We start from the raw sequence: 25287 nt of genomic DNA, 5'->3' as shown, positions 1-25287 counted from the left end.
CAAGTCTTATGGTGCATCTTTAACAATCATCTTTTGTGCGAAACATCTGGCCTAAAGTCACACAGCTGAGTGATGGGGTTCCCATGGGATCACTGAAAGGCAGTGCCTGTCTGAACCGGGCCTAAAACCTTTTAACAATAACATATTGAGATAGCCATTATGTTTAAAGTGTGGTAAAAAGAAAGTAGTTCAGTACAAATGTCAGATTCTTTGGTAATGTGGTGGTGCGCAGGTATTCAGCTTATTCGCTACAGCAATGTAGGAAGAGACTGTCCTCCTCAGCTTTGAGAGGCTCACCAAGCATGTGATTAAATTTAAAATCAACAGTTCCAGGGTCCAGGATCATTGCAACAACCCTGTTCAATAAAAATAAAAATAAAAAACAGCATAGAGCAGCCTCTAGTAAACACTAGTCAAGCTTGTCCGATGCCTGTCTGCACGTGGCGTTTATTAAAGCACATTCTTTGAATATTACAGCCACTTCAGTCAATGCAATAGTCAACATGATATCGATATGTGCAACATCACATTTGCAACACACTGTTTGGATGCACTTTTTTATGGGATGTTATGTCTTAAGTGCAAGGCGTGCAGATTCCACTCGCCAGCCACATTTCTGACTAATTGGATGGAGTTGCGCTGGCCCTGATGCCCACGCTCCATGTGTTTTTAAAAGGCTCACAAAGAAAAGAAAAAAAAAAAAAGAAGAAAGAAAGAACCGGTCACAAAGATTCTGGTTAACCCTAATTAATAACAGCATCCCAACATTCAACAGAGCTGCAATTACATGTTCGGCTGATATCATGCAGCCCGGAAGACGGCACAGAAAAGCAGCCATCGACTCTTGACACATGAGCCCCCTTCAGCGAACACTTCAAGGTGGGATTAATGCGCCTTTGTTTGCCACTCATAGCTGTGCAGGATATGGCCATATCTACGTGATTTATGAACAGTCAGAGGAAAGCTCAGAGGCCACCTGTCTCCACGGGTTTGTGACAGAAATGTTTCCTGGAAAAAAGGTTATGGACAGAGCGATGAAGGTGCTTGAGATATCTGAAACAAAGATGTTAGCAGCAGACGCTTCACACCTTCTAAAGCGTCTGAATGGATCAGACCGGTTTGCTCAATTGGATGCAGATTATGGGGGAATCCGGAGATTAGGTCAACCCCACAAACTGCAATCGTTTTTTGCTTTGTGGCTAAGTGCGTTACCAAGCTAAAAGAGGCCATCAGCGTCAGGAAGGAGAGCTCCACTTCCTGTCTAATATGTGAGATCCACTAACGGGGGCGCTGATAAAAATCCCAAACAACTGCAAAGGGGCTGGAGGCTTCGTCAAAGCCTCAGTAGCCGGACGTGGAGTTTTATTTCTCAGACTTTGTCAACACAACGGCGTAGCAAGTTAGCAACCCAAGCAGTACTTCCCTTCTTACTTCAGAATAGGAGTTTCAGGATGTCACGTTTAAAGCCCACCTTCAGATCTGGCGCCTATAATAAGAGTTTGCACCAATAACGTACCCTGATAAGGCTCCGCATGACGCACTTCTGTTTGATACAAAAGGCTTGTGGCATCCCGAGTCAGATAATCCACGGTATCTGCTTCACCTGGCAGGTGTTTTAATGTTACGCCAGGTTGTTCTTCAGGGAAAATGACAGAAATATATTCAGGTAACAAGAAGGATTTCCTCTACGCGTTTTCCTCAGAAAGGTTCAAAGATAGCGTTAACAGTAGCTATGTTTACATACATAAAATTTTACACCGGATTAAAATGTATTCAGATAAAATAATCAGACTTTACCATTTATATGGGCACAATCAGTTAATCTGATCATAATGTGCGTGTATATACACATGGCTATTTAGAATAGAACCACTTTGGTAAACTACAAAAAAGAATGTAAATAAACCCGTTTTATTAGAGTTTGTTTGTCTTCTGAGCGCCCAGGCAGGATTTACACAATTTTCTAAATACGGCTGAAACATTACTGAGTAAGCAACACATTTTTTCAAACAGAAAGGTTTATTGGGAGCCTCGACAGTTTTGCTTCCCGCCGTATTTCCACCACTCACCAACGCAGAAATATGTCACACTGACAAGCCTTTATACGCATGTTGATCGGATTATCAGTGGACATAAACCACCCCTCTCATTTGGATTACAATTTCATTGCAATTGAGCTAAATCCATTCCCAATATTCAGACTGGTGTGTTTACATGACACTTTTTTTATTACTTTTTGTCTATGTAAACGTAGCTAGAAAGAAAGTCCTGGGTCTCTGGACCTGGGAAAAGCAAACACGTTTTTAAACAGCGCTTTAAAAAAATAAAATAAAAATCATACAAACTCAAAACATGTGCCAGCATCAAGCCGGTAAAAGCTCCTGGTTCCGGTGGATCAAGAAGATTCATCGTCTTACTGGAAACATCTACATGCCAAGCATCATTCTGATAGTCACCTCAGGAAGAACTAAATCTGAGCTGAACCTAACCGTGTAATTATATCAGCCATTGGTTTACTACAGGTAATAATCAAGTTATTAGGCTGCCAGTCTTATTTGAGTAACCAAAAAGGACCTGAGAGGTTATCTGAAGTGGGTCTGCAGCGGAAACAAGGGACTACGGTAGTGCGTAGACTAACTCAGGAGGTGTTAGAAGGATATAAGGAGCCTACTCTTGGTTTGTTATTGGCCCTGCAGTGGATAAAACTGACGCCATGGTGGAATATAACAGTGTTAGAATAATGATAAAAATGAATTTCTCTCACCAATAACTGGCGGATGGTAAACGCCAAAGGAGCAGACAGCAAAATGTTTAGTCATTTCTAAAAGTGACATTCTGACGAGAGCCCAAAAGCTCTTCTGCCTCGCTTAAACGCTCCAAAACGATACTGTGAGTGGAGTGAGAACAGCCAGAAGCTACATTCAAGGCCTTAACCTGATTATCACGTTGTTTTTCACAACTATCCGCAGCACACACCGCTGCTTAATGACACGTGGCCCACCGTGAGCACAGAATAGCTCAGAGCTGGAGATTTACAAATGCAAAAGTGAGCAACTTTTTGAGTTATTATCCCACAACTAAATAAAAGTGCTCCTGTCTCACTTGTTTTTAACAGGTAAACAAAAATAAATAAATACAGGTAAACATCTCTGAGAAGAAACAAGAGCTGGATGTTTAAGGTTTGTGCAAATTTTCTACCGTGCGAGCCTTAAAAACCAACTTCCCGTGTGAATAACTGGGAATTAATAATAATTCACAGTACATAGAAAGGAGGACATGTGGAGCAAAGTATCAGCAACAGGAGGTTTAGCCACGCCGTAGAATGCCATTCAGACAGACAGAGGAATGAATCCCAGCCTCTCTGCAGACACCAGCCTGGCTGTAAAGACACAAAACAGCTGAAAATGCATGTAGTGGTCAGAAAGGGCGCTTAGATCCTTTGTGTGAAGTATACTGCCCTACAGCATGCTGGCGGGGAAACAAAGTATGGCGGAGCAGCAGCAGAGCCCCCAGCCCCCCCTCTCCCCACCCGACAGGCAGGCCCCCTTCTCTTTGGTATTTAGGTATGCTTTTGCTTTCCATTCACATCCCATCCGCACAAGCTCATAGGCCAATCCGAGCCGAGGCGTCTCCTCCCCCTTTCTGCTGCTGCATTTCAATGTAAACGGCTGAATGAATGACTGCAGCTGGCCCATCAAAAGGCCAGCCGAGCTGAAGGGCCCGAGTGATTGAGATTCAGCCAGGCCGCGCCACCTCCACCCCCCCTCGCCCCCCCAAACACACACTTTGTCCCAACGCCCTTACAGCCGTTTAAGCTTCGCCCATTCCCAGCATGAAGTGGGTGACGCTGCTCACATAAGCCGCAACGCAACTGCTCTGGTAGCTATAGACCAGTTCATTGTTATTGTTTTGAGGCGGGTTTTTCGCGCATGCGCGCCGGACCGGTAGGCAAAAGACGAACACAATGGCGGACGCAAACAGAGAAACTGACGAGTTCTCCGCGTATTTTTCTTCTTTAGATAACGTACTACACGATCGTTTTAAGAGTAAGTTGATGGTTGATGGTATCAGATTGCCAGATCCACACAGCAAAAGCCTTAAGGGACGGAGCGAGTCTGTGAAATGCTGGCCAAGCGCTCCGTACCATGACATACAGCTGCCTTATAAACACGGCAGGCCAGTACAGACAGAGAGCACGAAAGCCCCTGAAACCACTGGACGGCTACAATTATTTTAAATCGGGAAAAAGGCTCCAGCAACGCCCGCGACGCCATGAGGGATTAAGCGGTCAGAAAATGGATGGATGGATGGATGTTGTTCACACATGTTTGTGCAACAGCACAAAGCGGCGTCGGACACAGGCCGCGTCTCAGCAGAGGCCCGGTAGGTTAAAAAAATAAATAATTTCACTACGGATTATTTAGGTGTTTTTGTCTTGTTAAAATGGGTGGCGGTGTCGGCGACATTGCAGCGTAAACACAAGTACTAGCGCCCGTGAACCGGGGCGTAATAGCAGCAGCAGCTGCTGTAGCCCCTGCTGCTAGCTGCTGCTAGCTGCTGCTAGCCGCCCCGGCCCGGCCCGTGTAGCCGGGCCGGGGCGCCGGCCCGTGTAGTGTTTACGCAGCAGCCGCTGGCTGCTCCCGCAGCCCGTGAACTGGCAGAGCAGCCGCTGCCTGCTCCGCCGCTGCTGCTTGGCTGCTGCTGCTACCGCTTCTCCGGCCCGTGTAGCGATCTGTGTACCCTCCGCCGCTATTTAAGTAGAACAATGACTAGAGCAGAATTAAGTTGTATTTACCGGAGATGAAGTGTAGACTGCAAATTCTGTCGTAGTATGATCGCTCCCCCAGTCCATTGGGATTATCTGCCTGCGCTCTTTTCATTGAAAATATCCATTTCTTTCTTCGTCCTTTCTCCTTTGGTAAACGACAGAAACGTACATCCAACGATTTGAAATGCCTCTCTGTGCAACCGGGAGCACAACAAGTCGTAGGCATTGCTTAGATTCCATAAATAAACGAAGTAAAAGTACGCTCTAAATCACCCGTTTTGTCATGTAGTAGACGAGAACAGTACTGTTTTCTGCCTACCAGCGGGACCCGGATGTAGCGCTGACGTCACGCGGGACGTCACGCGTGAACTACCCTATAGCTTCCCTACGGCCGTGAACAGCTGAGCCAAACAAATGCTAAATTAGCAACATGCGTTTTATTTTGGGCTGATATTTCTATGGACAAAAAAAAAAAAAACTACCTAATTTCACGCAACTGCAAAATACAACTGGTTTTGTTTACGGATAGCGTGGCATTCCTCTCTTAGGGTGAAGTACGGAGGAAGCAGAAAACAAAGCAATTTCCCTTTTGTAAAAAGGAAGGCTGCTTCGTCAGCAACGCTGAAAGAGATTTCTGTGTTTCACAACTAAGCTGCTACAAAGATTTCAGCCAGGAAACGAATTTACATTGACAGAAAAACATACAAAATAATAATAGCCATGTAGTTTTTTAACAGACACAAAATAAAGCCTGATAACGGAGGGGAAACGAAGAAGCTGTCTTGCCATTTATCAGAAACAAGCTGAACAGACCCGGCCAGTTGTGCCCAGAGGGACATGACACACAGCCTGCGTATACCCGTAGCTCCCAGACATGACCAATTGACCTCAGAACATTTGTGATCTCCTGTATGGATAAGGCATCAGCCAGGGGAGCCTCCTGTCCAGGTGGACATCCGGCCAAAGCAGCTGTTGTCGTCTGATCTGCAACAACCAGGATTCCCTGTCTGCCCAGACGCAGCCATGCTCTATGCTGCCCAGATGGGCAACCTGCTATGGCTTCGCTCGTTCTGATGATGTGTGTATAAAAGTTAGACCAAATCAGATATTAGGGTCTATGTGACATGGTAACACAAAGTGATAGGAGGTGGTTTCCAGCTTCTCAAGAAAACCAAAAACACTGACCACTACTGAGCTTTAGGGATGGGCAGTAGGGCTGAACGATTTTGGAAAATAATCTAATTGCGATCTTTTTTTCTTAAAATTGCGATTTAATGCGATTTTTTCCCCAGTTTGATTTATCATGTCTTTTTAAACATATACAAACAACAAATCCATTTGTTTCCTCGCCATGTGGATTAGTTGCTAAAACACTCACAGCATCTAAACTTGGAGCAGAAATGATTGCGTTCTGCCTACGATATATTTCAACCAAAATTGCAATTTTGACTTTTCTCCACATTAACCACAAGCAACAAAAATGGCCTCTAAATAAAGATGTTTGTAAACAAAGACTATTTAAAACAAGAACTTTTAATGTTTCTATTAATCAGAATATTGTTCAAGAGAACAGCTTTTAATTGATTTGGACATCAATCCTTGTTGAACATAAAGTGCAACCAACAAGCAAGTCTATGTATTAAACTGATTGACCTGTACTTAATGCTATGTATGATTATGTAAACTCTAAAATAAGTAATACAATTAGAATATCTCACTGCTGCAACTGTCTTCCCTTCCATGTGGAGGCAAGCCCACTTTAAACATTTTACCAACACCTAATGGACGTGTCTAATTCACTAATTGTTACATAGCCAAAAATTGCAGACTCTGCCATTTGGAAATTGCGTTTTTTTTTTAAATCGCGATTATATTGAAAATGCGATTAATTGTTCAGCCCTAATGGGCAGCAATAGCAATTTATCAACGTGTTGCAATTCACTTTTTCCCAATTCAGAAAGTCCTGACAGGATTATTTTCCCTGGCCACTAGTTCACCAGTGAGTTTGGGTGAATATAAAGTAAATGATTTTCCTCCCAGTTTAGGTCTACATGACTTTACTGTGATATTAATACAGTACTGTCAGGTTTCCACTTTTCTACTCCACATATTAACACAAGCACTGGTATACTATAGCTGCTCGTATGGACAAAATAAACACAAATATCAAAAAAAAAAATATCTAAAATGTGTCGGGTAGTTTAAAAATAACGGTGTCCTTCTACTTATTACAAAATGAACAGCCAAACATTTAAATAAATATGGAGTTGTGACAGCAGCAAAAACGCTTTTAGCAATATTTGTTGACCAGGCGAAACATTTGCAAAACAGAAACCATTCCCGCAAAGAGAGATAAAATCTCGGTTCAGTAAATATCCTTCATACATGTGTGAAATGACAGAGTAGCTGGACCGCTCTGAATTCTTTGGAAAGGTCATGAATTAACCTGCATGCCGGTACACGTTTCAGCGTATTCATGTTGGGGGAAGAAAAATGTACATCTTGGGGCTTAAAAGAAGAATTTTTCCGCATGCAAGGCATAATCAAGAATATGAGCGAGTTTCTTCTAGAACGGCACGGAAGTCATACGGTCGTTTTCAAAGGTTCGGCTGGAAAGATCAAAAGCTAAAATGTGTAAAAAGGCACATTTCGGGAGAAGCAGCAGTATGCCACTGTAGGGAATATTTTCCTTTGATGTCCAGGAGACTTAGGGAAGAGAAAATATTATCAAGAACGGAGCAGAGGAACGGCTTGCGGATCCGAACACAAGTTTAAGACATCAACAACCATTAAGGCCTCCTCAATCCAGGAATGAGGCTCTATAGTCCCCGAGGGAAACGGCGGGGCTCGGGCCCGCCATTTTGTTCCATTTCTCTTGGAGGATAGAGGAGAGGGCAAAGGACCAGGCTGAATTTCAAAAGGCATCAGATGCCATTTGAGTGTCCGCTGAGATTGTGCTGCTGGAACGGCGGCTATAAAAGATTTACACAACGTGAACATGAAGGACAAGAAAAAAAAACAAAAAAAAACGAGACACATTAAAAGGTAGAGACGGAGAGTAAAGCGAGAAATAGGAGTCGCGGCGCTTGTTTACCTAAAAGGGCCACACTCTAAGTACTTGAGGGGGAGGGGAAGACGTGAATAGGCAGAAGACAGCCAGAGCGGGTCCTGGACTAGTGACTACAGTCTTCTCTCTTCAAACAAGAGCAACTACATGTCAGAAACACAAGTGCCACAATCAAATCATTTTTCAGGGATGAAGCTGCAAAATGTGGTCTACTTGTGTCTCCAATACCTAGAAGTTTGTAATTAGATAAGACGCGTTTTAAGATCCAATCTTTGCCGTGTGATTTTTGGAAACTAAGATATAAACCGAGCTACAGAACTGCGTATCAGTATGAATATTTACTCAATCAAAAGTGTCGAGTCCGAATGAAAGGAGCCATTTTAAGCTCTAAAAACAAGCCTCTACACGGCTGAGCATCTCAGATCAATCCCACCATGAATATATGATCGGCCTTCCACCATGTAAAGGGTTAAATTCACTGATTCTGTGACTCTGAGCTTCCTCCTGAGAGTACAGTAGACATAAAGTCATTTTATAAGATTACTGCAACTCACTGGCTGACAAAGTAGGTATGAATCGTCACCATCAAGCGTTGCTTCATAAGCTGCTCTGAATTTTACCAAGTAGGAAACAAAACAAAAAAAAGGGACGAAACATCCGGCAGCCACCTTGAACATGCTCCGCAGATAATATCAGAAGAAACTGAAGGTGTTACATGAAAGAAAAAAAGTGTAAACAAGATACTTTTAAGTGAGGCTGCACAATAAATCGCAAACATAACATTCTAGCGATAACAGTGTGTGCAATAGTCATTGCAAAGGAGTCTTTGGAGAGCTGTGGTTGTTAGCTAATATGTTCAGAGTGTGGTGAACGTTCATTTTTCATGCTAACGTTCTATTCAGCCAGCGGGACGGAGTCTCGTGGCAGCAGACGCTCACACTGGAGACAAATGACACTACCCAAAACGCTAAAGTGCACAAATGAGAACTAGACAGGAAAGAAGAAAGTAGACACATTCGCAGCTGATTTTAATATTTACCCTTATTATTGCCATTGCAAGATTTTGTCATATTGTGTAGGCCTAGTTTTAATTATTAAACAGAGGTCCTAAAGTCGTCATCAATCAAACAGAAATGATGATCTCTGCGTCCAAATAAAACTACCCAAAGCACACGCAGTGTAGTTATCAACCAGCAGTGATCCGTCGTTAATTTCAGGAATTACTTAGTAACCAAGCACACTGATGAGCAGCACTCCAATAATCCAACGTCTTTTTTACTGTAACAGTGAAATAATCAGCAGTATCTTGATAACTAGAACATAGTCATCATGTGACGCCTATCTCACCGACTAACAGTGGTCCTAAAACACTTATTTTTCCCCACACCACACCAACATTCAATCCATATAACGTATGATAATCCTTTGTGAATTCAGTGACGCTCACAGCCTAAAACTTTGGCCAAGCTAATTGTAAACATGTGCATGCAACAAGAGCCCTGTGTACACCAGGAAGAAAACAAAACAGGAAAAAAAAAACAACAAAGCCAACTTTCATTTTGCTAAGCTGCTGAAACGACGCGTTGCCTTGTGGGTTTGTCACAACTAAAATACTTTGAGGGGACTCGGGACGGCATACTTGCAGCAGCGTCGTGTTGATCTGCAGCGCGTGAACTCTGTTGGCCAATGCGAGCCGCTGTACTGTATGTAAATGATTGTCTGTCAGTGACCGGCCTCAGCGAGCAGCGTTAGTCAGCCACGTGCCAGAGCTTCTACGGAGACAACTGTTAACAAAAAGTGTGCTTAGCATGCAAAACTGTAACACAGGCTATGAACACAATCTGATCTCCACCTCCACTAATAATCATTAGGAACAACTTCATAATAGATCATGATATATGCCAAGACTTGTATAACACAGACTGTGACAAAAAAAAAAAAGCCTCTATAGGTGGTTTGAATACAAGTACTTGTACAAGCACTGTCAAAATAAAAGAGTCTTGTTGGTGGGATAGAATGTGTAATAGTTTAAAACAGATTTATCTTGAGTAATAAGGTCAACAGAAAACAAACTCTGCAAACTTTTTTTTTTAATTGTTTTAGATTGTTACTTGTTTAAAAAAAAAAAAATCAGAAGGTCTTTTTGCTTCTAAGCCTTTAGTTACTGAAGCAAATCAGCAAACACACAAGGAGCAAGTATGCCAGAGCAACATGTCTTACTAGGTTTTAGGGCAACTTCCAACTTTGTTCGTTATTGAATGCAACCTTTGAGCAAGCGATAAAACTGAAACCGTGTACAAAGCAGTTTGCAAAACATGTCGCCAACACCAGCAGTACAGCCACTTTGAGAAGATTAAACGGGACAAAAAGCATCACTACAGCATCGAGGCGTTTGATGACCAAACTGGCTACTTTATTAGCTACACCTCTTACACTGCCTAATACCACAACAGCTAATCACACGGCAAAAAAAAATAAACATTAAGGTATTTAAAGGTGGGAGATACAACCTGCTGTAACACAAACAGAACATCAGAATGATAAAGAGCAGAGATTAAAAATGACAGATCTACCAGATGACTTGATACGAGTATTTAACAAAGATGCTAGTCTATTAAGATTTTCAGCCACAATCACCCAAGATTTATAGAGAATGGCCCGAAAAAAAACAGGAGAGAGGATTTAATGTGGATTAAAATGCCTTGCTCGTGTAAGCGGTGAATAGACAGCCTGGTTTAAGATGACAGTCAGCCAATTGCTCAAATACAACCACCGGCAACCCATCAAGATCTGAGGAACCTACAAGTTGTCAAGCTATGAAGCAAATGGGCTACAGCAGCAGAAGACTTCACCGACTGCAAGAAAAATCTGAATTACTATTATCATTATTTTCTTTTTTTTAAAAAGGTACATTGTCATACAATTATGATCTTAAAAACACCACCATCTTCAAATAAAAACATACACCAAGAGTTCATCATGATAGAGTTAGCTTAGTCCATTTTGAGCCTGAACAGGACAAGAAGAAGCCGGTGCAGACATGAACATTGTTGTGCCATTTGCCGGTAGTACGGCAGAGCTTTCAGAAAGCCAGATGGCGACAACTGACACAGCCACTGTAGGAGCAAGCAGACCGTCCTGTAACGCCTCGCGGTAACCTGACGGTTCGGCTTGGTTGAGGACCAACTTCATCTGCAAGGTGGGTTACATCCACATTGTATCTGAGCACCGTATCCTCACTGAGAAGTTGAAATCGCACCAAGCCAGAGGAGCCTTCAGCGGCGTAATACCTACGCCACGTCAGTGAGTGGCGCAGTAACACTGCCACAGAATTAGAGAAGGAAGAAGAGATGGGTGAAAGCAACAAACACAGGAGAGAGAAAACAGGCGTAGAGGAGCAAAAGATGTCACTGTAAAAACCACAATAAATTGACTAATTTCTGCAACTCATAACTCCACCATTGTACTTGTTTGTGTAAGAGCATGCATGTTGGGGAGAGGCGGGTCTACTTTGGCTCACACAGACAAACGTGTCAGTTTGTAGCCGGTTACGTGATTAGGGGTGCCCAGAAGAAGCCCCCATAGGGACAGCTTCAAGCTTTCCTGTCCGATTCGTGGTCGGGAACATTTGTTGCATGCTACCAAACCCGTCCTCATCTGGACGGGACCTTAATCCTTTTCTTTTCGCACACCCGCTGGGCATTGCTGACTCACTCGGCTCCACTACCTCCACTTGTTTACTTGTTGTACGCAATAGGTACCTCCGGTCACGTGGTCTTGTTATGGTAAATATACCCAAAAAAAGTGCTTTTTTACTAATAGAGCAAAAACAAATGTTTAAAAACACAAAAATCGAATATAATAAGCCAACAGGGTGCAATTATTTAATCGCAAAACTGTTGTATTCAACTAGACTGACCTACTGGTGTAGAAACTCATCGTCACAATATGTGAATAGATCCCTTGAAACTTTACTGAGCAACCATATACAAACAAAACATGGAAAAACAACAAATACCCATAGAAACAAAGAACTGACCCACACCGGGTTCTAAGAACTATTGAGATGTTACTGCACTCGCTAATAAAGCTACAGGCTTAGCAGCTATTGGTGTTACGCCGTTACAGGAAGAGAGACATGGGGAACATGTGCAGTCAGGGCTGTTTGCTCCAATCCAAACGACACGATCAGAACAAGCGTTTAGATGGATGATGTTTGGGTTAACGATAGGAATAAACCACCCGTCTCATGCAGAATACAAGTTCATTTCAATTGAGATTAATCTGATCACAATATTCCGATCGGTACATTTAAATTACACATTATATTCCAATGGGCCTGTTATTCCGATTGCTTATGTTCATGTAAACATAGCTTATGACGTCCCTACGATCATTGCAACTCCTCCCAATACTGTGCAATCGTCTTCACAGGACAGGTTAGTCCCACATAACAAGCAATCCACGGAGCTTATGAAGTTCTACAAATCTGTGGCTGGGCAAAATCAGAGCAGCATCGCAGACATGCAGCTAGTCTTTCTCTCTTGAGCTAATGACCTTTCTAACCCCAGCAGAGCTCCATTTCCTGTAGCAGACGGAGGGTATACCATAATTCTCTGGTATCACTTATGGGAACGGGAGAAAAAGTCTTAGCAGCACTAATGGGAACCGGATGACACGAGCAGATTTGGGGGGGAGTTCAGCGGCTCTGCAATTATTAGCCCTTATAAAAACGATATCCCTAGAACATACCAGACTGCTCCACTGATAGCAATGTTGACAAAATAAATATTGACCACACATTTTTTTTATGACAGAGCGATTTGCCTAAAAAAATAAAAATAAAAGCCCACAGACGTGGCATTATAAACTCGGGGAGGAATTTGTGAATCTACAATTAATTCCCCTTATTATTAATAGCAAAGTGGTAGTAACATTGCAGATCCAAAAAAGAAAAAAATGAAAAACAGAAGCCCTGTTGAATTGAAACAGCAATATGCATCAATGCATCTGCAGTGTAGTAGAGCGGAGGCTTCTGAAAGCTACAACACACTCAGAGTCTTAGTGAAAAACACCACCAGCACCACTGCAGTGTTTTCCTGATCACTGCTACTGCACCAAAGCAATAGGCTTCGCCTCTGTACCCCCAGTTCTATCAAAGCCTACCTGCTACACCTCATTTTACACACAACACACATGCAATTGCACATGTCACAGTCCACTGTTAAAGCCTCTAAATACAAATACGCCCATGCACCCAATGGAGAGTGGTAATTAAAAAAAAGGGGGGCTCTTTAAAACAGCTTTGAGACTTTCTTCTCCTGAAATCGGATTCACTGCTCGTGTATATTACATCCATCTTGCTTGGGTTCTGGAACAGTCGAGCAAATGGCCAACGCTTTGGCTCTGCGTGCTCCCGGTTCACGGCGCTGGTGCGGAGCTAATGGGAAAGCAGACAGACTGGTAGCGCGTTAGATCAGCTGCCAAGTGAGCCGTTTAAAATGGGTCCACATTTGGATGTTATTAAGCGCGTTCCCCGGGGGACCTGTAATCTTAATTATTGTCTGGGCAAAAGGGGAAGTGCCCCCTGTAATGTAAGCACAACACACAACCCTAAAAAACGTAACGATGGGCGAACAATATAATGGTGCCTCTTCAAGACGAGCCATGCAAAGAAAATGTGCCATCTGCAAGAATCAACGCACTATGTTATGGTAATCTCAGCACACACTGGTTATTAAATGCACAAACCAAACTTAAAATAATAATAATAAACAATTATAATGAAACTGTTTAGGTTTATCCCCGTTGAATCACTGCTTTCTTCAAATTATAAGCAGCTCCACAACATGCTCAGCTTACCACACACACACACACAGCACAATAAATCTGCACGAAAAAGGAGCTCACAAAAAGGTATGATTACATAACAGTGAAACAGCAAATTCACACTTTTGGTGTGGCAAACCCTTATTAAAAGGCTACGGGTAAATAAAGATACCGCAGGTTGACCTTTTGTCGCAACATACTACAGCCAGGGAGAAAACCATGGGAGCCGCAGGAGTCAGTTTGTTGTTGTTAACATGTTAGCATTGCGGGGTTGGTAATGTGAGACTTACCTCCTTTCGGTAGTAGGTTTTAAACAGTCATCTGAACGCTTAGCATTTAGTCTATGCCGCAATGTTTTCGACTGTTCCCGGATGGTCCCATTTGTCGCCGTCGGTTCAACATATATTCCGGAGACATCCGCATAAGCTGCTAAAGACCATCGCAGCTAAACCCCAGCTCGCCAGAGTCGCTGCCTGCTAGCGCTAGCTTGTTAAACCCGTGTAGACCAACAAACAGGCGCCCAGCGAGACGAAGACTAAAATATCCAGGGAAACTTGTTTACGGCGCGGCTAGTGCATCTTCAACGCGACATAAAAGCCTTTAAGGGTCCGTTTGTAGCACTGCGGGCTTGCTCGGGTAAACGCAAAGCATTAAAAGAGCGTATTTCTGTTTTGCTTTAATCCTCTCCGCCAACCCATTCGAGCGGTTTTCAAGCGGCCTTTGACTTCGGTGTGTAGACGCTCGAGACGGAAACGCATCCGGGATGAGAGGAGCTTTCTGATTGGCTCTGGGGCTGTGGGCGGATGCTCCTGCTGCAAGAGGAAACGGACTCCATTTTGGATCCGCAAAGGAAGCGCACCCCCGTTATTACGCGAGTAGGACAAGGTTCCAACGTGGCTGAATACGCCTCACAGTTTCAAACGCAGGGCAACGCACTCCATTATGTAGTTGGAGGACCGAGAAAAGGAAATGGAGTTCAGGCATTGGGTGGGCTTGTTTCTCCGTTTGTAAAAGCCGCAATAGGTGTTTATTATTTTCTAACATAAATTTTAATATTGCAGCGCGCACAGAAATGCATAATACATATTAGTAAGCATTCCAAAAGCCGCTAAGTACCGTTTTGTAAGATGTGCAAACAGAAAAACAATGTGTGGTAACACGTATAGCATCAGCCTGCCTAAAAGGCAACATTGGATAAGCACCGAAATGTTGGTGGTTATCAGCTGTTAAGTTTTGTGTTAAAAATAAGAGTCGAAACAGCGGTCATGCTGGGAACTAGCTCGAGGAAAATGTTTACGCTGAGACGTATTGGACCGTTTAGCTTGAGGCGGGACGTCTGGGTACTAAAATCAAAGGTACCCTTGGTCAAAATACAACGCGAAGCAATGAAACGAGGGTTCTCGTTGGTTTAGGGAGAAATGTCCCGCCCATTTTTTCCGTGCCAATCAAACTGACCTGTACACGTCGTATTTTGAAAGCAATGTGTTATTTATTTACAAAAAAACGAAGGCGGGGACGCGACAGCGAGTGTGTTTGCACGTTTTCTCATTCAACAGAAACTAAATTTACGAGCTAATTGTACTGATGGGTAAAAAGCTGTAGGTAATCGAAAAAGGTTGGGGGTATAATTGATCAAAATAAACGTTATGTAATAAGGAAGAGACTTATGATTCAACAAGTTTTGACAACGTTTACAAGTTACCCGGAGCCATAATGACGAGAGCGCCATCATTTCACTTTAAACAACAGTTCCCCCTGCTGGAGGACAGGCACACTAACCTAAAAGCATGGCAATTTATACCATAGACATAATATAAGAGTAGACGCGTCATTGGGCGGGTTCTGCCTATGCTGCGATGCGTCAGAGCGTCCGTCATCTTAAATGTGGCAAATCTGCAGTTACTCAGTCACTTAAACAGTATCAGAGGGACTTTAATCTCTGAATATACTTTGTATTCGTAGTATTTTTTTTTTTGTAATATTTCAAGTTTATTTTCGTATCCCTTTAGCTTCATTCTCCTGAAATTATTCTCCTAAAGAATAAAAATATTTAAAATAATCTAACCTGGCCCTATTACTCCAGGAGTGAAATAATTCTGCAAACTGTGATTATTCTGGAAATGTTCCCCCTTAATTCTCATAATATGATGTTTTTATCATAACATTATCACTTTTGTGTTTGTTTGTTTATTTTTACTTTATTGACCTAGGACTTTTTTTCTCATATTGTTAATTTTACCTCTTTAATACTCACCCAAAAAGTCTGTTCCTAAAAGGTTAACATGTGACACGGTTTTATGAAATAATGAAGTCCACAATGTTTAGATTTAACAAATTGATCCTTATATTCATAACACATACACACACAAATATATATATATATATATATATATATATATATATATATATATATATATATATATATACATATGTGTGTGTGTGTGTGTGTGTGTATTTATTGCAGCACAGGAATAAGGCATCTTCTCTGATCCACGTTCACAATAACAGAACTCAACTTTTTTTCTGCCACATACAATATGGCGGTGACGTTGACGTGCGAACCTGCGCCCTATGACGCGTCTACGTATACATGTCTGTGAATTTATACCCATAAATAAGATTGCATAGAAATTTTGTATTTTTATACATTTGTAAAAGGTCAATTACTGTTTTATTTGCAATTCACTGTGCTGCCTAATGTTTTAAAACAAAATCTGGTATTGCCTAATCTCTCGCCACAGCTCAGGGACATTTCATTAATAGCATAACAATTGTTTCTAAAGGTTTCTATTACAAAAAGGTAAATTATATGTGATATATATATATATATATATTTATATATATATATATATATATATATATATATATATATAGTGTATTTTAAAGGGATGTGCGATTTTCTGCTGAGAATTTACCTAAATGAGTTACAAATAGCAAATGTTCACCAGCAGTCTTTCAAACAGTCAGTATTTTATTATACTGCCTTTAAGCTATCTATAAACTATTATAGCATCACTACTTTCAACACGCTAGCCAATATTGTGTGTTGTGTTTCAGTCAGTGGAAGTCATAAGTACTTGATTACAGTATAAATACCCATAAATTCCTGTCTTATCCAATTACTGAAGGGTTTGTAATTAGAACTTCCTTTGCAAAATGGTTTATTTCACCAGGCTGTGCAATCACACATTTCTCAGTAAATGTATATGCTCATGATTGCATATCTCCGTTTGTAGTTATATAGCACATTGTTATTTCATTGGTTTGTGAATGAATGAAGTACTTTTCACAGCGAAGCGGCCAAGATCACTGAAAGGTTTTCATTCCTTTATACCCCTTTTACGGTGAATAGATGAATCAAAGAAGTTACGTGTATAAAGGTATAGGTATAAATGTGATGAAGTAGAATAAATTACTTGAAAAATGTTGACCTAAACTGACTCTTTAGCTCTATGTGTGCGATAACTCGTCATGAATGACCCATGCTGTCACCCTGAAGGTGCTTGTCCCACAGACATATATAATGTCTATGGTTTGTTCCACAAGGTGGCAGTGTTGCTCCGGGAGCCGCTTGGTAACCGTTGCTAAGCTGCAAAGAAGAAGAAGAGGCGTCGCGATTGGATAACATAGCATCATGCTAGCTCCACACAGAGGTTAAAAACAAATGTCTCTAGAAACGGATCTTCGCGGAAGGCAATGGCTCTGTTTGTGTTATGTTAATATCCATGTTCGCCGACAATAGAAACCATGTCAGCGCTTTTGTTGCCGCACAGTGCTGGGATCTGTGGGACTTACAGCAGACGGGTGTTATGGACGCTGTCAAGGCTAAACTTTCATGCTGTACCAAGCACAGCGACATCCATGGAGGGCGCCGGGAACGTGCTGTCCAGGTGTGCTAATGCCAGGAGGAGCCTTTACCTCTTAAGATCAGAGCGGACAATCACGGGTCAGCCGCAGAAGAAACTCCTGCAGGTAAGCCAGAGGCTGAATGACACCTCCTTTCTAGATAAAACCCCACATGTCAGCTTGTCTATGTGGTCGCTAACACTAAGGTTTGGTTGATTTGACGCAGCCAAGGAGACATGTGTCTTGTATTGGACATCTCATCGTCGAGAGTCTCCAACTTGTTTTTGTTTATTCCCTCAAATGTTCAAATTCATACTACATTTCCACCAATATTTCCCTCATAGTTAGAGCAGATTAATCTGGAGTGCTTCAGGATTCCTGCCACTGCCCCATAAACATGATACGCACTGTTGTTTAAGCACCCGGCTCCAGCTGTGTGCTGTATTCATTTAGAGGTGGACTGTCAATTTTGTTCATTTGTATGCCAGATTATTTAAACGAGACTGCATAGTTTAACAATTGTATTGTTAATAAACGTGGCTAAAATCAGTAATTGTGCCATATGTAGCAATTAGGTACATTCTAACCTTACATCTGGTAAGGTGGATGAAATATATACTAAAAAAAGAGAGCGTCAATAAGAGATTAAACAAATTACACAACAGATAAAATAATAATAAAGGGTAAGTTTCTCCTCGTTTTAAGTTTATTATTTTCCCTCAATGTAAGAATGTTTTTTTTGTTTTTGCATCTTTTTCGTTTTATTTATAATCGCCTATGCATATTCAGCAATGCAAGTACTGTTTTCTAAAACAGAAAATATTTTGTGAGATGTAAAAGTCCGTGCCTCTAAGGTTCCTGCCTTTATGATAGAAAGTGGATTTTCCAAAGGCATTTTTTGTCTGGGATCTGACAACCTTGTCTGGTTGAAGCTCTCATGAGATGTCTTCGTTTTGTTTATTAAAATGATTTAGTGGGGCAAGAAAGACTGTTTAAATTGTGAAAGTGATGAAGTGTGTGTGGACCTCTGCCTTAGATTAAATACTACATAATGGGGAAAACAATCGTCATTATCAAGAGATTTACTCATGTTAAGTAGTTTTCTTTTCAGGTGTAATTGTAATATATCATCAATCTATCATATTAAGACCTTTGTTCCCTCGGATTTCCATTTCAGAGTCTTCTCCACAAACCTTTGGGTCCTGGCCTGGTTGGACTCAGCAGAGAGTTAATCAGAAGCAACCTACTGAAGAACCCTGTTGGTTTAATAAATTTATTAGGTACACCACCAACCTCCTTACTTTTTAAATATCACTATATATTTTTAAACACTGACACTCGGTGTTAAAAAATAAACATGTACTTTCAGGGTCAACTAACTTTTTCAGTACGTCTGAAACAAAAAAACAGAAAAATAATAGTTCTGGACCAAAGGGAAAAACTCCTCAGGAAGATGAAGGTATGTGATAAACTGCCTGACAGCTAAGGAAAAGCATCACGTTATCGCTGTTATCATGCGGCCTTCCTTAGGTCCCCTTTACTTTCCATTTCAGAGGAGAAGAAACGGCGTGAGCAGGAGGATCAGATGTACCGCGAGCGCCTGCGCACGCTCTTCATCATAGCGCTCATCATGAGCCTGCTTAACTCCATTAACACCAGCGGCGGCAACATCTCCTGGAACGACTTTGTCAACGAGATGCTGGCCAAGGGAGAGGTGTCCCGCGTGCAGGTCGTCCCCGAGAGCGACATTGTGGAAATCTACCTTCATCCCGGGGCTGTCATCTTTGGACGGCCTGTAGGTTGTTTGGGATTTCACGCAAATGGATGGTCAGCGGGTGAGATGTCTCGTCTCATCGCGTTTCTTTTCATATGACTTGCTTTGCAGAGGTTGGCGCTCATGTACAGAATGCAGGTTGCAAACATTGACAAATTTGAGGAGAAGCTGCGGGCAGCGGAGGAGGAACTAAATATCGACCATAAGGACCGGATACCCGTGACGTACAAGCGAACTGGATTCTTTGGAAAGTAAGGGTCTATATTTTTTACGAAAAATGGCATGAAGTCCCAATATATTGTGCTGAAGCTCTATTATGTAGTTTGAGGCAGGTTCGTACATTTCAACAGTCAGACGTGGAGCTATTTAGACATCTTTTCTGCAAACATATTTAGCGTTTCTGTTTCTGCAGTGCCGTCTACGCTCTGGGAATGGCTGCAATAGGCGTGGCTATTCTCTGGTACATCTTCCGGCTCGCAGGGATGGGCGGCAGAGAAGGGGGCTTCAGTGCTTTTGTGAGTTGAATAAAAACCGGCGCCTGCTTGTCCTGCTCTGGTGGTTTTAGAGCCTAACATGCTGCCTCTGTTTTATTTAAAAAAAAAAAAAAAAAAAAAAAAAAAAAAAAAAAAAAAAAAAAAAAAAAATCAACAGAATCAGCTGAAGATGGCCAAGTTCACCATTGTCGACGGTAAATCCGGTAAAGGCGTGAGTTTCAAAGACGTAGCCGGCATGCACGAGGCTAAGATGGAGGTGAAGGAATTTGTTGACTACCTCAAGGTAAGAAACCAGACTCGAATCATTGCGTCACCTCTTGCATTGGTTTTCACTCTAAAAATCACAATGAGACCTAAATGAGAATCAAGGAGTCTAAGAAAGAGATTATCTCAGCCTTAGTTGGTTTTTTTTTATAGGACTTCCAACTTTTCTGAGTTAATGTTTGATTATGTGCACTCTGTAATTGTTATTTACCTTCAGAGTCCAGAGCGATACCTGCAGCTGGGAGCCAAGGTTCCTAAGGGAGCGTTGCTGCTCGGGCCCCCAGGATGTGGCAAGACCCTGCTGGCCAAAGCCGTGGCGACGGAGGCTCAGGTGCCCTTTCTGGCTATGGCCGGCTCTGAGTTTGTGGAGGTGATTGGAGGTGAGCACAGAACACTGAAGGAAGAAACAGAAAACCACATTAAAATTCAGGGTTTTACTCTAGATATTACTGTGAGTCCAAGGGTACGAACAAGATCGACAACTATTCTATTTTTGAAGTCTTTGCTTGTATTGTGTACTTCTGTGTTTTCAATATTAAAGGTTTATAGAAGTTTATTTTCATGTTATCCATCTTATGTATTGGCATTCTGTTGGATTTTTATCATCTATGTTTAAAAAAAGGAATTTAGTGCCTTTTGATACTTTGTTCTTTCAGAGCTTCCTTAAAGACGACCAACTCTGGCTAATAAATTGCTTCCTGATAGAATGCCTGTTACAAAAAAGAGCGCTGCGTTAGCTTTATCACAATTTAAGGCCTGCACACCCCCCAGGTTGTGACTAGCACTGTGATTGTTCGTAGGCCTGGGTGCCGCCAGGGTCAGGAGTCTGTTCAAAGAGGCTCGTGCGCGGGCGCCGTGCATCGTGTACATCGACGAGATCGACGCCGTGGGAAAGAAGCGCTCCACCAACATGTCGGGGTTCTCCAACACCGAGGAGGAGCAGACTCTCAACCAGCTCCTGGTGGAGATGGACGGTGGGTGAAACCCGCTTTCCCAGATGGGTCGGTGGGCATTGCAGAGCGACCTGTCTGAAAGTATTTTCTCCGGCAGGAATGGGAACAACAGACCATGTCATCGTTCTGGCCTCCACTAACAGAGCGGACATTTTGGACAACGCTCTCATGAGGCCAGGCAGGCTGGACAGACACATCTTCATAGATCTCCCCACACTGCAGGTCATTTAACGCATCCTTCATCATGATTTGATTCATTTCCAGCAATTGTGTCTAATAAAAGGCCTCATAATGTAATTGGTTGACAAGTTACTAAAGTCTTACCATTGATAAATCGAGGCCTTCTGCATCACATTTGTTAAGATGTTACTTTCCGGCAACTGTTACTTTTTTTCTAGCCTTTTTCATCAACATAGCTTAAGAGTGGTTTGGTCCTACATCTTACAGATTGGCTCAGTCAAGAAAAAAAACATAATTTGTCCTCAGTAGATTCAGTCTGGTTTTTATTTTGCCCTTTCAGGAGAGGAAGGAGATCTACGAGCAGCACCTGAAGATCTTGAAGCTGACCCAACCAGCCAATTTCTATTCTCTGCGGCTGGCTGAGCTCACCCCAGGCTTCAGTGGTACGTGTATGCTCTACCCTTTTTTTTGCCCTCTTTATCTTTTATCCCTGCGATCGTCCGACCCTGACTTCCCGCTGCAGGTGCAGACATCGCGAACATTTGCAACGAAGCTGCGCTGCACGCTGCCAGAAAGGGCTTCAAGTCCATCGACACTTTTAACTTTGAGTATGCCGTGGAAAGAGTGATAGCAGGTACGGTGATGCAGACGCTTTGAGGTGGAAAAGGGTTCGCTCATCGTGGTGCGCTGCTCTGACGGCCGTGTGTGTGTGTGTGTGTGTGTGTGTGTGTGTGTGTGTGTGTGTGTGTGTGTGTGTGTGTGTGTGTGTGTGTGTGTGTGTGTGTGTGTGTTCAGGAAGCATGAAGAAGAGCAAGATCCTGTCCAAAGAAGAGCAGAGGGTGGTCGCCTTCCACGAGTCGGGACACGCCTTAGTGGGATGGCTGCTTGAGCACACAGAGGCCGTGTTGAAGGTAGTGCACTCCTGTATGTAGCTTTTTACTTTCATTGTGCATCTGGCATAATTAGAATGGAGGAACTGAGACATAACCTTTCCTTTTGAGTGTTTTCTTTGTAACAGCGGAGAGAAAAACAAGTTTAAAATCGGACAGAGCCTTGACATGAAAATATATATATATATTTTTTTTAGTGCATCACTTTAGACAATTTTGGGCTGTTTTGTGCCTCCAGAATATCTGATATGAATAGTTGACAAGCAGGCCTATACATAGGAAATGCATCTCTGGATCCTCTTGACTCCCTGAATAAAGGTAGTTATTTTATGTAGAACATATCCTGATCAGAGTTTTTCACAATGATCGAACACAGAGGCTCTGAAGCTTGCTTCCAACCTGACACCGTACTGCTGAGTTAGTGATGAAGTGTGCGTGGTCAAGTGACAGAACTGCTCTTTCCACTGTAAAAACGGAAGTAAAAATAAGTCAAATTTTCTTGAAATTAGTGTATTAGTTCTTGATTTGAGCAATCTTAAATAAGATTATCTGCCAATGGAATGAGTATTTCGACCCCTAAACTAAGATATTTAGATATTCTGCCCTCTAAATAAGACTATGGAGATGAGTTGTTCCTATTTTAAGTGCAAAAATCTCATTCCATTGACAAATCATCTTATTTACCTGCTTAAATCAAGGACAAATACACTAATTTCAAGAAAATGTAACTTTTTAGTTCCGTTTTAGCAGTACACAAGCTTTTTCATACTTATAATGCATGTTGTCTTCTTGTCCTCATACTACGTTTCTATAGAAGGCTAAGATGCAGTATTTACTATTCTGATTACTGTTTTAGTGGCCAGGAAGCAGGACATTGATGAGGGATGTGTGTATTTTACTGAAAGAGACTCCTGCACTTTGGTCTGACCTAATTTGTGTGCATTGGTGGCCCAACTGGATCCTACATGGGTTGTATTGGGATAACATTAAGTACACACAGGGGGAAAAAAAGATTCCTTTGGCTGTACAGCATTAATTTCTGATACTTTGTTTAGGCAAGGAACACAAAGAGATGGACATCTCTCATAATCTAAGTAATTATCTGAATCTAAAGCTCAAAGTTTAGACACAAGACCTCTGCTACCTTTGCAAGGCTGATGCAACAGCCACTCTTCCAGCAGGTCTCATCAGTAAACGACGATTTGGGGATAGATAAACAGTATAAGGTAAAAAGTTGGACTCCCTGAGTCTTGGGGGTAATACAGATGACCACTAACAACCTAAATTAGTTTTTAAAAAAGTCAAAGAAATGTTTCCAAACGTAATAGTGCTTCTGTGGTGTGTTGCTGAGGTCTCCATTGCTCCGCGCACGAACGCAGCCCTGGGGTTTGCTCAGATCTTACCCCGCGAGCAGTACCTGTTCACCAAGGAGCAGCTGTTTGAGCGCATGTGCATGGCCCTGGGAGGAAGAGCGTCAGAGGCCATCACTTTTAACAAGGTTACCACGGGTAAAACTCTCCGTCTTCCCTTTAACCTCTTGCCTCTCCTGACTTAATAACACGGGTCTGAGCCGTCCTCCGTTCGTCTCTCCAGGAGCTCAGGACGACTTGCGGAAGGTGACGCGCGTGGCTTACTCTATGGTGAAGCAGTACGGCATGTGCGACAGCGTGGGACAGGTGTCGTTCCCCGAGACGGAGGAGCAAGGCGCCGTCGGCCGGCGTCCTTTCAGCCAAGGCCTGCAGCAGCAGATGGATCATGTAAATGTTGACGCAATGAATATTTGATGTCATTGTTTGAAGCTCTCGCTGTTATTGATTGTATGCGTCTTCCAGGAGGCTAAGATGTTGATCGCCCGCGCGTACCGACACACAGAGAAGCTGCTGCTGGACAACCGGGACAAGCTGATCATGGTGTGTTGCTGCGTTTCCTTCCCCATTTAGTCGTTTCCTCCATTGAACGTCCGTTTTCTAATCCACCGGATTCTGCATTTGTAGTTGGCCAATGCTCTGCTAGAGCGCGAGGTGGTGAACTACGACGACATCGAAGCCTTGCTGGGCCCGCCGCCCTTTGGGCCGAAGAAGATGATCCTCCCACAGAGCTGGGTGGAGGCAGAGAGGGACAAGCAGGACACAGAAGAGGATGACCCACCGCCGCCGCCTCGTAAACGCAGAGAGGAGGACGTTGATCCGCAGTTAGTCTGATTAATTTTGCACTGTCTTTCGACGCTTGATCAGGAGCCAGTGGGAAGTTAATAAAAGCAGGGAAATCCTCACATTAAGGCTGACGGTAAAAGCAAAGTTTGAAAAACTCAGCACTTCACATAGACTTTTGTATAAATGTTTATATCCTGACCCGATGGATTTTTTCTGCAGCTTCAAGAAGGTTGCAAGGCAACTATTATTATTATTCTCACAATGCTTTGCTACCAAGCTGTATCATCTCACCAGGGTTGCTTTGAAAGCAAGCTCACTCGTTCAGGATGCTTTTAGAAATGCATACATGCAGATGGATTAGAAAAATCTGTCTTTTATCATGTACTGTTCATGGTTTTCATGCAAATGTACTGTAGCCGATTCCAGTTGGGATTTCATGCATTTCTTTAGGGAACCGATAGCCCTTCACATCTGCAGTAAAGATGATGTAGAGCAATTAAAAAAAAAACTCCCACTCAAAGGTTCATTTACATTCAACTAAAAAGTTAAAATTTATATAAACGGCTCATTCTGCTGTTAAATGGTCATAAAGCAGAGTTCTGTGGGTATATAAAGCAGTGTGCAAGAAAGGCCACATGTTAGTGAAGCAAGAGCTGAAAGTAAAATATCATCTTTAGCATTCGTGAAACTACCCTAAATACTGCATAGACGAGGGTTGTGTGCATTTTTGCTTTCAAACAATGGATGCAAAAAAGCTAAACCTTTTTTATGAAAGTGAATAAAATGTAAAATGCTGATGTCAAGGACCTTTGGTCTGTAATTTTTAGTTTTTGGTTCTGTCAACTTTATTCAGCTCATCCACAGGCTTTACTAAAGATAATCTATTTCAGTGCAGGATTTTTTTTTTCTGCTGCAAACCCACTTTATTGGGTTGCATGAGAAAAGCACCTTTTATACAGTCAAAGTCGGTGGAACAATGGTGTTTTATTCTAAGCAGAGTTTGAAGGGATTGTAAGTTGATTCACAAAAATGTGTTGCCAAATATTTAAATAAATATTTAAAAGCTGTA

General features: G+C 42.3%; 2 protein-coding genes across 3 annotated transcripts in view; one reads left to right on the top strand and one right to left on the bottom strand.

The window, feature by feature from the left end:
* Positions 1-14405, bottom strand: part of ankrd11 (ankyrin repeat domain 11) — a 110080-nt gene extending 95675 nt beyond the window's left edge. For both annotated transcript variants that reach the window (XM_012850776.3, XM_012850777.3), the window contains exon 1: positions 13955-14405. The gene's annotated coding sequence lies outside the window, so the exon portion shown is untranslated. The remainder of the gene's footprint in view (positions 1-13954) is intronic.
* Positions 14406-17242: 2837 nt separating this feature from the next.
* spg7 (SPG7 matrix AAA peptidase subunit, paraplegin) lies at positions 17243-25285 on the top strand. Its single transcript, XM_012850778.3, has 17 exons — positions 17243-17636; positions 18688-18790; positions 18880-18969; positions 19064-19305; positions 19396-19535; positions 19697-19799; positions 19936-20061; positions 20260-20422; positions 20843-21016; positions 21093-21217; positions 21516-21618; positions 21699-21809; positions 21971-22086; positions 23417-23573; positions 23659-23822; positions 23898-23975; positions 24060-25285. The coding sequence occupies exons 1-17, from the start codon at positions 17412-17414 to the stop codon at positions 24264-24266; spliced, it is 2427 nt and encodes an 808-aa protein (XP_012706232.2). The 5' UTR covers positions 17243-17411; the 3' UTR covers positions 24267-25285.
* Positions 25286-25287: the final 2 nt, after the last annotated feature.

This window comes from Fundulus heteroclitus, chromosome 4 (assembly GCF_011125445.2).
Source record: "Fundulus heteroclitus isolate FHET01 chromosome 4, MU-UCD_Fhet_4.1, whole genome shotgun sequence".
Taxonomy (NCBI): Eukaryota; Metazoa; Chordata; class Actinopteri; order Cyprinodontiformes; family Fundulidae; genus Fundulus; species Fundulus heteroclitus.
This window is presented reverse-complemented; position numbering and strand designations above follow the sequence as displayed.

Excerpts from the sequence above, each read along its gene's own strand:
- spg7 (XM_012850778.3), top strand. The coding sequence starts at position 17,412 with ATGTCAGCGCTTTTGTTGCCGCACAGTGCTGGGATCTGTGGGACTTAC. Across the intron at positions 18,791-18,879 it reads TGGTTTAATAAATTTATTAG|GGTCAACTAACTTTTTCAGT; the intron begins GTACACCACCAA and ends ATGTACTTTCAG. Across the intron at positions 23,574-23,658 it reads TTTTAACAAGGTTACCACGG|GAGCTCAGGACGACTTGCGG; the intron begins GTAAAACTCTCC and ends TCGTCTCTCCAG.